The sequence below is a fragment of the Phacochoerus africanus genome, chromosome 15 (genome assembly GCF_016906955.1).
Source record: "Phacochoerus africanus isolate WHEZ1 chromosome 15, ROS_Pafr_v1, whole genome shotgun sequence".
Classification (NCBI taxonomy): Eukaryota; Metazoa; Chordata; class Mammalia; order Artiodactyla; family Suidae; genus Phacochoerus; species Phacochoerus africanus.
This window is the reverse complement of record NC_062558.1, coordinates 132,572,421-132,587,060: the sequence shown is the minus strand read 5'-3', so window position 1 is coordinate 132,587,060 and position 14,640 is coordinate 132,572,421. Positions and strand designations below refer to the sequence as shown.

The following is a 14,640-nucleotide window of genomic DNA, read 5'->3' as shown; positions in this document are numbered from 1 at the left end:
TGTTTGTTTGTTTTTTTAGGGCCGAACCCACAGTATATGGAAGCTCCCAGGCTAGGGGTTGAATTGGAGCTACAGCTGCCAACCTACAACACAGACACAGCAACACAGGATCTGAGCTGTCTGTTACTTATACCACAGCTCACAGCAACGCCAGATCCTTAACCCACTGAGCGAGGCCAGGGATGGAACCCACATCCTCATGGATCCTAGTTGGGTTTGTTAACAGCTGTCTTAATGTCTTCAGTTTTAGTTTTTTCAGAATATCGAATACTTGAATCCATAGATGTGCTTTCAAAGGGAAGTGAAAATGGAATTTGGATTGTGTTTAGGTGCTTGTGCTGGATGGCAGAGGATGAAGTAGAAGAGACCAAGATAGACTCTTTCCTAGAATCTATACCATAAGCAAAGAAAACCCACCTCCTGAGAACTCGTTTGAGAAAACAAAATCCCATTATGCCTCTCTGAGTTGTTCTCATCAGGATAGTTCAGACACTTGTAATGTTGTTCTACAGGGAGTTGGTGGCCCTGCCCAAAAGTTTGCGAAGAGACCCTCAAACCTTCAGATCTCCAAAGGAAATAAGAGGGCATACAGTTGAGGGTAACTTCAGCTTTGGGGGTTGTGCTATTCAGAAGGATGCTATGCTTTTTTTTTTTTTTTTTTTTGTCTTTTTGCTATTTCTTTGGGCCGCTCCTGCGGCATATGGAGGTTCCCAGGCTAGGGGTCGAATCGGAGCTGTAGCCGCCAGCCTACGCCAGAACCACAGCAACGCGGGATCCGAGCCTCGTCTGCGACCTACACCACAGCTCACGGAAACGCCAGATCGTTAACCCACTGAGCAAGGGCAGGGACTGAACCCGCAACCTCATGGTTCCTAGTCGGATTCGTTAACCACTGCGCCACGACGGGAACTCCTGCTATGCTTTTTGATCCTACGAATGTCACGTACTGCAGGAAAATGTAGCCTGAGTCTGATGACCCCACAAATAATGTGGGCTTTACTTTTATTCTTTTCATAACTTTTTAGGAGACCCCAGTGTAGTAAAATCTACTGTTGGCTAGTGGGAATCAGAGGAAATTTAACACATCATCACCTAATGTCTTTTATCATCCGCCACATGGCCAGAAAGTTTAGCAGAAAGCCAGGATAGCATCCCCTTTCTGCGTGGGTAGAAGTTTTTCTTGGGCAGGCAAGAAAAATAGGCAAGCCTCAAACAAATGAGAATCCCTCTTATTTTGAAGACCTTCACAATGGGTTCCAACCACTCTTACTGATGCCTGAGGATCCAACTTGTCCAATTTAAACTAAAACAAACAAACAAACAAACAAACAAAACACAACAAACAAACAAACTCAGGCTCAGATAAAGAGCCTTTATTCAAAATGTTTATAGCAATTAGCAGAATGATCAAACCACGAGACTGGCAACATCGAAAGCTCACGAGTAAGAAATTTACTCTTGCAGGGAAGAGACAGAAGACTGGAGAGGTTGGGGTGGGAGTGTTGATGGAGTGACCAGATAGATGACCAGGAGATGTCTCTTCTCATGGTCAGTTGATTCTGGAAGTCTTCAAGGAAGATTGTTCTCATTTGCAATGATTGTCCACCCCTAGGTGTGAGGCAAAGATCACTAATCTGTCAGATGGAGAGCAGTTGAAGTAGATTTTGGTTAAGTCAATTTAACTAGCATTTTCTTTGAATTAATAAGTTGGGGGAGAATTCAGCTATCATTAGATATAAAAGACACAATTTTGAGGCACTGTGTCTGGTTTTTCCTGGGTTATATATTTAGAGTGTATATCACATAATACATTAATATATTAATATTATGTAGTATATTATAATATATAAATTATAATTAATATTAATATTTATATAGTGAACATAATGTACATTTCATATAGTATGCCACATATGTACCTTCTCCCATAACCATGTATCTTTGTTACTTATCAACATCTGCAATATATATACATATCTGCTAAATACACATTTAGTATAGCATACTATGTGCATTACACATTTTAAATATATACACTAAAGTATCAAAGGTTTTGCTATAAGATCAAGAAAGGGAAATATTATATTGGGGGGAAATCTGAGACACTATCAATGGAAAAATAAAATTTGTTAAAGAATTCTCATGTCTGGTCTTCCCACTCCCAAGATCAGGGAGACAGAGATGCTGCGATAGAACTGGTGTCTGTTTCCGCAGAGGCTCACTGATCGCACGGACGTCCCCACCCAGGGATGGCCAATCTTATCTAACATCATGTAGGCAGCCTCACACCCAGCTCCCACACAGCCATGCACCAACTGGAGAAGGTGCATGAGCAGGCATCCTGCCCCCTGACACATACCTTATGAATCCCCATAGTAATATATGTCAAAAGAAGATGCCAGGTGGCCAGCCGTTCTGCTGTACTTGATGCTCAAGGCATTGGAAGAAGATTGATAGGTGAGGCCTATACCTGAACAGAGCTTCCCATAATTACCAGCACCTGGCAGTCCATCTTGGACTTCCACATACTCCTTTCCGCAGGCGAGGCTGGTGGGCAGAGGGAAAGGCAGCATCGGCATTGGGATCCTGGTCCCTCCTGCAGGCAGCCGCCCCCTCCTGGGACTCGACACAGTCACCCCCCTTTGCTCAGCAGACCTTCCAGGCCTGGTGGCCCCCAGGGAAGGAGAGTCAGCCTTCGGAAGAGGGGACAGTCGCCCAGGGCCCTCCCGCCTCCCCCTGAGGACTTGCCTCCACCTGGGCTGCAGGGGACTCCCACATCCCCTGGGCAGCCCCACTTATGGCTCAGGGAAGCCCACGCAGGATGCTGGGATCAGGAGTCACTGTCCCTCAGGCCACTTGAGCGTCACGACACAGCCCACCCCGTGGAGTGTTTCCTTGGGCAGCAGCCACTGTGTCAGGTGAGGCCTCAGACATGACATGTGACACCACTGCTGGTTCCCCCCTGCATCCCGATACATGGGGCCCAGCCCCCCAGCTTGGCCTCCAGGACCAGCAGAGGCGAGAGGGGCGTCCACCTCCACGTGCTTGGGCCAAGTGCACGTGGATGGTCACCCTCCTGCTCAGGCCTCCCGTCTCTGTCTCCTGCCCCTCAGACCCGACCCCAGCCTGTCATCCTCACTTAGCCACCAGCGTGTCCCCCACACAGGAGGGGCCCGGGCCTCTCTGGGCTAAAGCAGGACACGGCAGGGACGTCTCACCAGGACACACACTTGGCTGACTTTATACCACTTTGCTCTGGGACAGACTGATTCCTTTCTTGGAGCCAAGGATGGTCAGATCCAAAATCAGTCTTTGCAAAAGTCCACTGGACAATAAGGGGAAGTTTTCAGAATAACCCGTCCCTCTGACCCTTCTAGAAATGGTGATGCTTTTGATAATGAAAATGATAACACCTGACCCCCTCACCCTGATGTGGTCTGGGGAGACGGTGTCAGCCCTGCTGTGAGGCAGCATCTCTAGTTGTCCTCATGCTGCCGAGCAGCCCCTGAGCCTGGTGGAGGTCCTCGCCCTATGTCTGGAGGGGCAGGAGTCCTGAGTTACAAGGTAACCGGAACCAGCTCAGCCACCACTGTCACCTAGGTCACTTGGTCTGAAACTGATGGAAATGAAGCTTCCATGTTAAAATCTATGAAAACAAACCTAGTATAGAAACACTGCAACTTATTGCTACATTGGTAATTCCTCTAAGACCTTTATATTTCATTCACTATTTCAACTGTTTATTTATTCTTACAATCATAAATTCATTCATTGTTTTTTTTTTTTTTTTAAAGTCTCCCATTCCAGGAAAGGCAGACCAAGACTTGATAGGAATAATATAATGCTGTGAATTCCACCCAGAGTCTTGCCTGGAATCATGGATGCAGACAAATCAGAGAAAAATCTGTCCTCCTATAGATGGAGTCAGAAAAGGGGTATCGGGTATGTCCTTGAGTAAAATCATGAAACAGAAAATGAGGCCTCTAAGCAGCAGGCAGGTGAGTCAGGAAGAGGTGGGGGATGATTCCGGGCCGAGGGGACCGTGGGAGCAAAGGCTCAGAGCTGCCCCACAGGGTGCTGGGTCCCCAGCTCAGGGTGCGATGGCTCAGCTCAGAGAGGGTGGGGGAGGGGAAGAGGTGAGAAGGGAGGGGGGATCCAGGGGTGTCATGAGGGCTGGGAAGGTCCATGTAAGGAGAGCAAACTTCATCCAGCGGGCAGGGGCCACTGAAGGGTGTCCAGGGGGAGAGGAAGGAAGTCAGGATGCATGTGGATGAGTGTGCGGGATGGTTCAGGGTGAGCTGGAGGAAGCCAAGAGCCACCCCTTTCCATAAAATGACAACATCAGCCAAGGAAACTCACGCCCTGAGCACTCACTTGAGATATGGTATTGCCACAAAAACTCTGCTGCCCGGTTTTGCCAGGATGGTCCAGATGCAATCAGTTTTTGGCCCTTCATAAGTGGAGATCCTTCCAGAGAGGTCTCTGAGGACACCCCCACATTCATGAGGCCCTGCAACGGGAGAGAGGGTTCAGGTGCCCAGAAGCAGCACCTGGCCCCTGGGGAGGCTGCGCCATCCCTGAGCCCTGCAGCCCTGTGGATTGTCCTTTCTCCACGTCCACCAGTCACAACCCAGCATCCATCCTCCAAGTCTAATGATGCACAACAACACGGTTTTAACGTTTTACTCTTTTCAGAATCTTAGAGGGGGCGTTCTGTTCATGGCTCAGAGGTTAAAAAACCTGACTAGGATCCATGAGGATGTGGGTTCGATCCCTGGCCTCAGGGGGTTAAGGATCCAGTGTTGCCATAAGCTATGGTGCAGGCTGCAGATGTGGCTTGGATCCCTCATTGCTGTGGCTGTGGTGTAGGCTGACAGCTGTAGCTCCGATTTGACCCCTAGCCTGGGAACCTCCATATGCCGCAGGTGCGGCCCTAAAAAAAAATTATAAAGAAAAATACCCATTAGTACTATTTCTTTTGACCACTGAAAATAGAAGAATTTATTGCTTCTTCAGCAAACCATTCATTGTCATTGACAGTGTCTCCAACGGGAGGTGAGCCCATGGAGACAGAGCCCTCAGCCTGACCCCCTGCAGGGCATCCTCCTGCAGCCAGAGAATGAGCAGGAAGCGAGTCTCCTGCCCCAAAGGACCCTAACCCCTCAGAGCCTGAGCCCCACTCACTGTGGGGACCTGCACGGAGGGGCTGCAGCGCCTGCTCAGCGATGCCCCAGCTCACATCTGGGAGTGAGCAGACAGAGGGCACTGCCCCAGGCCTGGGGCCCCTGCGGAGCTCAGGCGCTGAGGGGCTCAGCCAGGCCTGGACCTGGGACCCCAGGTGCACCCCCACTCTGCCTCCTCCTGCCCCGACAGGAGACGCCCCCGCCCTCTGCCCCGACCCCTCACCATGACCCCTGTCCTCTCCCTCGAGGTCCCATTTCTGACCCTGAACGTGGTGCCGCCCCTCGGCCTCCTGAGTCCAGCCACTTGGGGGGCTCCCTCCCCTGTGACGCCTGCGCTGCGGAGACCAGGCTCCTTCTCCTTTCCCCCTGAGCTGCTGCTGGCTCGGGAGAGGGGCGGGTCGGGGTCTTCAGAGGCCTGGGGAGGTGGGCTTAGGGATGGTTAAGACCGAAGCAGACTGTTAGGTGGGGAAAACCACGGTCTTTTGGCCAAACGGGTTCCTGGTACATTGGATTCCCTTGTGGAGCAGCCGTGTGTGTTCGAGCTCCGAGCACATCTCTGTGTGAGGAGGGGACGTGGGGACGTAACGTTGTCAGCACTTACTTCTGTTCCGTGCACCTGAAACCAGTGTGGCTGAAAGACACCAAAACAGAAAAACACCACGACAACGGGCAGTTAGAGACGGAAACTGCACACTCCGGGGAAGAGGACCCGAGCGCCCGCCCGGGATGGTCTGAGCAAGGGGAGAGACGTCACTGTCCTCATCCCGGGGACCGTCCTGGTCTCACAGGCGAAGGGCGGGCGGAGGGTCTGGGGCTCAGCCTCCAAATCTCACGCCTTCAGCTGTGGTCTCCTTGCTAGTCCAGCCCCACTCAGTGGAACCGTCACCTGCCCTCTCTGGAGCCGCAGTCAGAAAAGTCAGCTCTCAGGAGGGGGACGGACTTGTCCCATAAGCCTGGGGAATTTCCTGGTCTCAGCACCCATGGTCTTTTCTCCCATAAACCAAGATGATTGGTCGCCCTTAAAGAACCTGAACATTTCTTGCCTATTCTTGGAGACCAATGATGAATTTGAGATTACAATAAAAACTCTGAATAAAATTTTCAACTGATTACAATAAAAATTCTGAATAAAATTTTCAACTCCAGGAACCCTCTGAATGCGTGGGAGTTTCACTTTGTCATGGACCCAAATTGGGTGCTTGGATCAAGGGTCGTGATGGCAATCACACAGCTTGTGAGGGCTCCCTGCACGGTGGCTTGTGCTTCTGAGGTGACAAGTGGGCACAGATCTGGCGTGGCTGTGGCATAGGCTGGCAGCTGCAGGTCCAATTCGACCCCTAGCCTGGGAACTTCCATATGCTTCCATATGCCACAAGTGAGGCCATTTAAAAAAAAAGAGCATAAATGTCAACCAGGACACTGACAGTCCATCTCCAGCTGCCCCTCCTGGAACATAAGGTGCATTGGATCAGGGAGCACCAGGGAAACCTCCCCACATTGGGGTGTCTACCACGGCTGCTCTCAAAAACGTAAATCAAGGTTGGCCTTACAGCAAGTCTCAATTGCAGAACAGAGACATCCCATCACTTCACAGGGTGTCTCTCGATAGGCCCACATCCATTGTGAACTCCCTGCTGAGAGTCTCAGGTCCAGGCTTCAAAACATAGAAAACGTGCAGCCCCTTGTGTGAGTTTGGGATGTGTGACCCCGAATATAACACTCTGGCAAACTGATGACTTGAACTGAAGGCACTTGAGAAACAGCAGATGCAGGAAGGGCCCTGATGGACCTGATTCTCCATAAAAGCTGCCCAAAACCCAGAACAACTCCACCTGAACCTGGAAGAGAGGCAGGTCCTCAGCCCATGAGCCTGGAATGGAGGCCGACAGGGACCTGAGCTCACACCTGCCCTTCCCCTTGGCCCCCATGGCTCCTGTCACCACCCACAGTCCTCTGCCTGGGGAGGGGGGCGAACAAGGAGGAGGAGGAGAGCCTGGGGAGGGGGCAGCCCCTGAGCTGAGTGCAAAGGGCAAAGGTGAGCAGGGGGAGGGGGAGGAGGGAGGAGAGTGAGGACAGATGAGAAGAGGCGCCTGAGCAGAAAAGGGGGCAGAGGATGAGGGGGACAGAACTGCACAGAGAGCAGCAGGGAACCGCAGGCAGATGCTTCCCTGAAGAATGGGCGCCCGTGCCCCTCCCAGCATCCACAATCAGAGCGGGTCTCCCTGGGGGGGTCCGGGCAGTCCCAGAGCCCAGCCCCCTGCAGGGGAGGGACTGTCCCTGTCAGCACAGCCTCAGCCCCTGCTGGGAGCTGCTGCTTCCCACTCCTCATTCCTCAGCATGTCTTGCTGCCAAGTCTCATCCTAGGGCAGAGGCAGAGCACCTCCACCTGCCGGGGGCTTCTCCAGGGGCCCCGCTTCCCCCTCAGATGCCCCCGGCCCTCAGGTCAAGCCAGGGTCCCCCCTCCAGCACCCACATAGTCACCCCGCTGAGAACACCCCAAAGCCCAAGCTCCTCTGCTTCACCTCCTCATCCAGGTCTGGGCTGAGCCCTGGCTGCCCCCCCCCAGGGCATCCTGGGACTTGTGTTAAGGCAGGAGGGAGGGGGCAGGGAGGGCAGGGAGCCCAGGGGAACCCAAGGACACAGGGGCCCTGAAAGGGTTTCCAAACCCAGGGTCATAGCCAGGCTGTTGGCCCCCTCCTCCCCACCCAGCGTGAGGCAGGCGTCTTGTTGGAGGGGAGTGCCTTGCAGACTGTCACCCCCAGAGCTTCTGGGTCTGCACCAAGCACCCTGCACAGACCCCCTGAGCTGCAGAGGAAGCAGAGAGGGGCCAGGAGCAAGGGCGGGGCCCGCCTCACCTGTACTGAGCAGTAAGGCCCAGGGGATGGCGCTGCCCAGCTTCATCTCAGCAGCCTGGCCCCAGCCTCAGCAGTGAGCCTGGCCCTGGAGGCTGGGGCTATATAGACCAGCCGCTGCAACCTGATCTCCTCCCTCCCCCTGGGGCCCAGGCCAGCAGGGCTGCAGGGGCTGAGGTGCTGGGGGCCTTGGCTTGCTCAGAGGGAGGGGTGCCTGCTCAGCACCCTGGCCTTTCTCACTGGGTCCTTCCCCATCTAGGCTGGGACACAAGGCCTGCTTTCTTCTCTTCTTGTCCCCTTTCTGTCATCCTGGATGAAGGGTAACAGACTGGCCACAAGCACCAGGACCTCCTTCCTGTTGGGGAGCCGCCCTGCCAGGGGTTAAGCTACTGCACTTTCACCTCCGTGAACCTGCATGAGCCTCACACCACCCTGGACAGGACAGGAACTAAGAAGACCCATAGAGACCAAGGCACTCGTCCAGCGTCACAGGGTGACAGTGGCTGAATCAGGTCTGAGTTCCCGGGCTGCCTGGTCTCTCTAAGAGCCGTCCCGTGTCCCTCAGGGCAAAGCCACACAAAGAGCCCCCAGTCTGCTCCAGGTGTGGGTCGGCACTGGCGGGGCAGCTGCAGTGCACACCCCTGTGTGTGGGCGTGTCCACAAGGATGACACGTGTGCAGGTGTCGCCACTTCCCTATTTATACTGAGACCACATGGCTCTGTCCCTGAGAGCTCCCCAGTTACAAGAACCCAGCAGACCTGCAAGTGCAAGACAGTTGAGCAGGTTCTCAGCACCTGTCACAGGGTTTTCCACCAGGTGTTTCCCCAAGGAAATGAAGACTCGGGTCCACACAGGAAATTTCCGGGAATATTCACAGCAGAATTACTCCAAAAAGAAAGAGAGGAGAGACAGCCAAAGGTCCATGCACTGCTGAAGGGATAAATAAATCACGGTCTGCCTCTAGAACGGAAGTCATTCAACCATGAAAAGCCATGGCCACCAACAGCCTCCAAGGACCGTCACCACCTACACGCCAGCCAGGAGGCAAGAGAGCCCATTGTGCCGACATTAAACGACTCTGAATTTTACCAGTCTTTCCAAATGCCTTGCTGAATAGAAAGCTTCAAAATAATAAATCTTTTTAAAATACGTATTTCTCCTGCTGCCTGTGGACTTCATCTCCTTTCTTATGCACCTAGTTCAACTGCTGCTTTTTTGTGAAATACGGATTTATCCATATTTTTGGCCAGCTCTCTATTACTTTTTTTTTTGGCTGTGCCTGTGGCATGCAGAAGTTCCTGGGCCGGGGATCAAGCCCAAGCCATAGCAGTGACAATACCAAATCTTCAACTGCTAGGACACCTGGGAATCCAATTTTCCATTACACGTCCATCACTCACCTTTCTCTAAGGGCCAGGGGAGGACTTCCTGTCCTCTCCCACCCACTTCTCTCTTACAGGGGCCCTCAGGTCCCCAGGGTAGAGCAGCCTCGCACCTCCTGCAGAACCAGGGAGGCCGCCCTCAGCCACCTGCTCCCTCGGGCCTCCTGCCTGATGACCGCAGGGGAGGCCGCTTGGGACGTGTCCTCCTTCTCAAGGTCAATTCCACTTCGGCCCTTGAGCCCCCTGATTATTGCTACAATAAAATCAGTAATGCCACCCCGTTCTCCTCCATCCAGACTCCCTTTCCTGACCTTCCCAGATGCCCCTCACAGTCCCTGCCCTCAGAACACCCCCTGCCCTGGTCTGGGGAGAGGACACGGGAGCTCCCCGTGGACGTAAATGCCCGGATGGAGCAGAGGCTGGGACCACGGGGGGAGGCAGCTCCTCATCTCACCCCCCAGCCCAAGGAGCCTGCCTTCAGCTCTAGTGTGTCAGGCCCGCTGTCCTCCCAGCAGCGTCCAGGTGGGGAGGGGGGCTGCCTGGGGAGAAACAGAAAGGACAGTCCCTTTTCCAGGGGCCACTCGGGAACCATCATCTGAGGGTCCTGAAGTCACCACACCCTCCTGAGGAAGTGTCTGGGTTAACAGCAGCTTTAGAGCAGTTGTGTCTCTCAGATCTTTGTCCCCAAGTGTCCCAGCTGGTTTCTGAGGGCCCCAAACCAGCCTGGTCCCCTCCCAAGCCCTTCCCCTGTGGCGCCCCCTGCAGGGCTCTCCTCACCTTCTCCTGACAGCTGGAGGGGGTGCTCAATCCTGGCTCCCAGGCCCCCCCAGCGCCCTCCACCCCATCACAACCTGCCAGCCGCCCTCTGTCTAGACCGGCCCCTGCCTCCAGCCCGGGCTTGGGGCTCAGGGAAGGGGCACAGGGTCTGCTGGGCATGTTGGGAGCTGCCCCCCAGCCAGGACCCTCCTCGTTGCCAGAGACCCGCCTTTTTCCCAGGCGCTCCTCCCCCTGCGTGTCCCCTGGGCCTTGGAGACGCTGAGCCCAGACCCAGCTCTGGGAAGGGGCCTCCGTGGTGGTGGAGGGGTGTGAGTGTCCCCAGGAGGCTCCTGTCCTGGTGGGTGACACTGCAGGAATGGGCGTGTCCCCCCCATGGGCTGGGAAGGGACAGGGGAGGTGTGGCTGCAGGGGAGGGGGAGGGGTGTGTCCCCAGGTCCCCCACCTGATGGGACGCCCCCCGCCCCAGGGAGGCGGAGCCAGAGGCAGGCGGGGCTGCCAGTGCGAGCCCCTGGGCGATGCCACCCCGAAGTGCCCCTTCCCGCCCCAGGAGTGCTCCCTGTGCCCCTGGTTTAAGGTGTTTGTGGGGGTTTGAGTGACTGCAGCACAAACATCCAGGAATCCCAGGACAGAAAGTGTCTCTAAGGTTCCTCCGGGAGCCTAATTAGAACAAAAACGATCTTCTGTTCTTGCTGCCAAGATGGAGCATCAGTGCCAGCTCTGCTTTTCTTGCGGAGGAAAGGCGACAAGGGCTAAAGTCTCCAATCCAACATATACTGAATATATTGACAGCCATTCTGCTTACTCTCAGCTTTAATGGAATTTAAAATTTAACTTAAAATGCCTTCTGAAGTCTCCATTCTAAATGAGATGTTTGGCTGGGTGTTCTTCGTAGTTGTGCTTTATGAAATGAAACTTGTTTCCTTCAGGGTCTAGGGTCTAGGAGATTTTTTTTTTTTTGCATCATTAATGCCTTTTGCATTTTGTTGGATTTGTTTCTGCATCCACTGAGGTGTTGTTATGAATTTCAGGGTTCATTCTCTTAATGTGAAAAATTACTTTTAATAGATTTTCTGCTTTTGAATCACCTTGGCAATCTTAGGATAATCCCTAAGATTTTTATAGGATATTTTTATACTACTAAATTCACTTTCCTAAAGTTCTACTCTCTCCTATTTTACTGGATCTTCTTTTGCATCTCTATTCATAAACGAGATTGCCTAAGCTTTCTTTCCTGTACTGTCCTTGCCCATCACGCATATCAGATCATACTCACATCAGATTATTCTACATTTGCAAAATGAGTTGGGTGGCCTTTTTCCTCCCACCAAGATATTTTGAATCAGATTATGATAATCATAGGCAGGGCTATTTCCTTGTAAGCCTGTCTGGCACCATGGCTTTGGGGCAGAAAACTTTTTTACTCTCGATACATTTGGGGACACCTGTTATCATATTTTAGTATAAGATCACTGTATTCCCTTTTCTCCTCCAGTTCTACTGAGATATGATTGGCACACAGGACTGTATAAATTGAAGGGGTACCGCCTAATGATTTTCCTTACATACATCATGAAATGACTATCACCATAAATTTAATAAACATCAATAAGTAAAGAGATAGGAAATTTTTTTCTTCCTTGTGAAGAGAGTTCTTGGGATTTATCCCCTCAGCAGCTTTCCTATGTAACCTACAGTAGTGTTAATTACACTTATCGTGTTGTTCTCTAGATCATATTTATTTTAAAACTGGGAGTTTGTGTATTTGGACTCCCTTTACCCAATTCCCCCTCCCCACATCCTCTGCCTCTGGTAACTATTAATCTGATTTCTTTTTCTTTTCTTTTTTTCCCCCTTTTTAGGGCCACACCTGAGACATATCGAAGTTTCCAGGCTAGGGGTTGAATCGGAGCTATAGCTGCCAGCCTACACCACAGCCACAGCAACACAGGATCTGAGCTGCATCTGCGACCTACACTGCAGCTCATGGCAACACTGGATCGCTGACCCACTGAGCAAGGCCAGGGATCAAACCCTCATCCTCATGGATACTAGTCAGGTTCATTTCCGCTCTGCCACAGTGGGAGCTCTGTGATTTCTTTTTCAATGCGTTTGTTTGTGTTCAAAGTATAATTGACTTACAGCACTAGGTTAGTTCCTGGTACACATGACAGTGATTCAATATTTCTACACATTTCAAAATGATCACCAAGTGAGCCTAGTTGCATCCACACCATAGAAAGATGTTGCTTAGTTATTGACTGTCTCTACACTCTGAATTTCATCCCCTGATTCATTTATGTAGTGACTGCAAGTTTGTATCTCTTAATCTCCCTGGCTTATTTCTTTCCTTTCCCCCTCCGCCTGCCTCTCTTCTGGCAACCACCTGTTGTTCTCTGTACCTGTCTGTAGCCCTGGGTCTGTTTTTTTATGTTGTTCATTTGTCTTAGATTACACATGTAAGCAAAATCAAACACTATTTGTCTTCTCTGTCTGCCTTATTTCCCTTAGCATAATACCCTCTAGGTGCATCCGTGTTGTTGAAATTGACAAAATTTCATTCTTTTTTTAAGATTGGGGTGTAGCTGATATACAATACCATATAAGTTTCAGGGGTGCAGCGTCGTGATTCAGAAACTTCAAGGTTGTATTTCCTTTGGAGTTATTAGGAAATGTTGAGTGTACCCCCCATGTGGTACTATATATTCTTGTAGTTTATTTATTTATGCATAGTAGTTTGTGCGTCTTAATCCATTACCACTATCGTGCCCCTCCCCCTTCTCTCTCCTCACTGGTAACCACTTCTTTGTTCTCTATTATCTGTGATTCTGGTTCTTTCTTGTGATATACACGAGTTGGTTTTGTTTTGTAGATTCCACCTATAAGTCATATCATCCAGTATTTGTCTTCTTCAGACTTATTTCACTTAGCAGAATGCCCTACAAATCTATCCATACTGCCGTAAATGACAAAAGTTCATTCTTTATATGGTTGAGTAGAATTCCACTGTGCGTGTATACCTACATACATCTAAGTATATATAAACATATATATCACATCTTGAGCTTTATTTGTTCATCTGTTGAGGGACACTTAGTTTGCTTCCATATCTCGGCAGTTGTAAAGAAGGTTGCTGTGAACATTGGACTGCATGTTTCTTTTCCTTTAGTTTTTTGTGGGTTTGGGGGATATAATTGTTGGATTATCTGGTAGTTCTCTTTAGTTTTTGAGACGTGTTCTTACCGTTTCCCATAATGGCTGCATCAGTCTATATTCCCACCAACTGTGTACGAGGGTTTCCTTTTCCCTACATTCTCACCACTGGTTTTGAAATTTTTGAGTCTGTTTCTGTTTTGTGACTAAGTTCTTTTGTATAATTTTCATTAGATTCCATGCATTAGTGATATCAAAAGACAAAAGTTCATTCTTTTTAATGGCCAAATAATATGCCATTGTATATATGTACCACATCTTCTTTATCCATACATCTGTCAATGGACTTGTCTTGATCTCCATGTCTTGGCTATTGTAAATAGTGTGGCAATGAACACTGAGGTGTATGTATCTTTTAAAATTATGGTTTGCTCTGGATAGATGCTCAGGAGTGGGATTGTTTGATCATATGCTAGTTCTATATTTAGTTTAAATTTTTTTTTATTAAAGTATAGCATATTTACAACATTGTGCCAATTTCTGCTGTACAGCAAAGAGACTCGGTTATGCATATGTATGCATATGTATATTTTGTGCATGTATGTGAAATCAATCTAGCTGGAAGAGTGGCTTGCTTTATTAATTCTTCTCTTTCCCAGAATAAGTACAGCAATTGAATATCAGTTAAGGGCTACTCATAAATCTGATTGAATTTTATTTTCTGAATAGAAATTAAAATAAATTAGGTATAGTTGATCTACAGTGTTGGTTCATTTCTGTTGCACAGTATAGTGACCCAGTACATATATATAAACATACACACACACACACACACACACACACACACACATTCTCTTTCTCGTATTATCTTCCAGCATGGTCTATCCCAATAGACTGGATAGAGTTCCCTGTGCTGTACAGTAGGACCTCATTGCTTATCCACTCTAAATGTAATAGTTTGCATCTACTAAACCCATTTCCTGCATCAGTTGGCTGAGGGCTTCTCAGAGGTATGAAAGCCACCTCCCCTCCTGGGACAGCTCAGACGTCCTCATACCAATGTTGCCCAGGACCAGAGGCCAGTCATGCTCAGCAGATGGTCTGTGAAAGCCTCACCATCACCCTGGAGGTGTGAGGACTCTGGCGTGTACATGGCTACCTGGAGTGTCTTCTGGGACTGTGCTTCAGGCAGCCGTGCCCTCGCAGGCTCACCAGCCTCCTGTTTATCACCTACCTCCATCCCTCCATCTTTCCCTGCTCCCTACTGCTGATCAAGGTGCTTCCTGGTGAACTGT

General features: G+C 50.4%; 1 protein-coding gene across 2 annotated transcripts; it reads right to left on the bottom strand.

Annotated features, from left to right (window-relative positions):
* Nucleotides 1–1,358: 1,358 nt before the first annotated feature.
* LOC125116289 (carbohydrate-binding protein AQN-1) lies at nt 1,359–8,115 on the bottom strand. Of its 2 annotated transcripts, none has more exons than XM_047761378.1 (5): nt 8,039–8,115; nt 5,785–5,814; nt 4,375–4,510; nt 2,360–2,547; nt 1,359–1,634 (listed from the first exon to the last, which is right to left on the bottom strand). In XM_047761378.1, exons 1-4 carry the CDS (start codon nt 8,082–8,084, stop codon nt 2,361–2,363), a joined length of 399 nt encoding a protein of 132 aa, XP_047617334.1. In that variant the 5' UTR covers nt 8,085–8,115; the 3' UTR covers nt 1,359–1,634; nt 2,360. The 2 variants fall into 2 exon arrangements, with proteins under 2 accessions (XP_047617334.1, XP_047617337.1); XM_047761381.1 differs by having other exon boundaries at nt 1,359–1,608.
* Nucleotides 8,116–14,640: the final 6,525 nt, after the last annotated feature.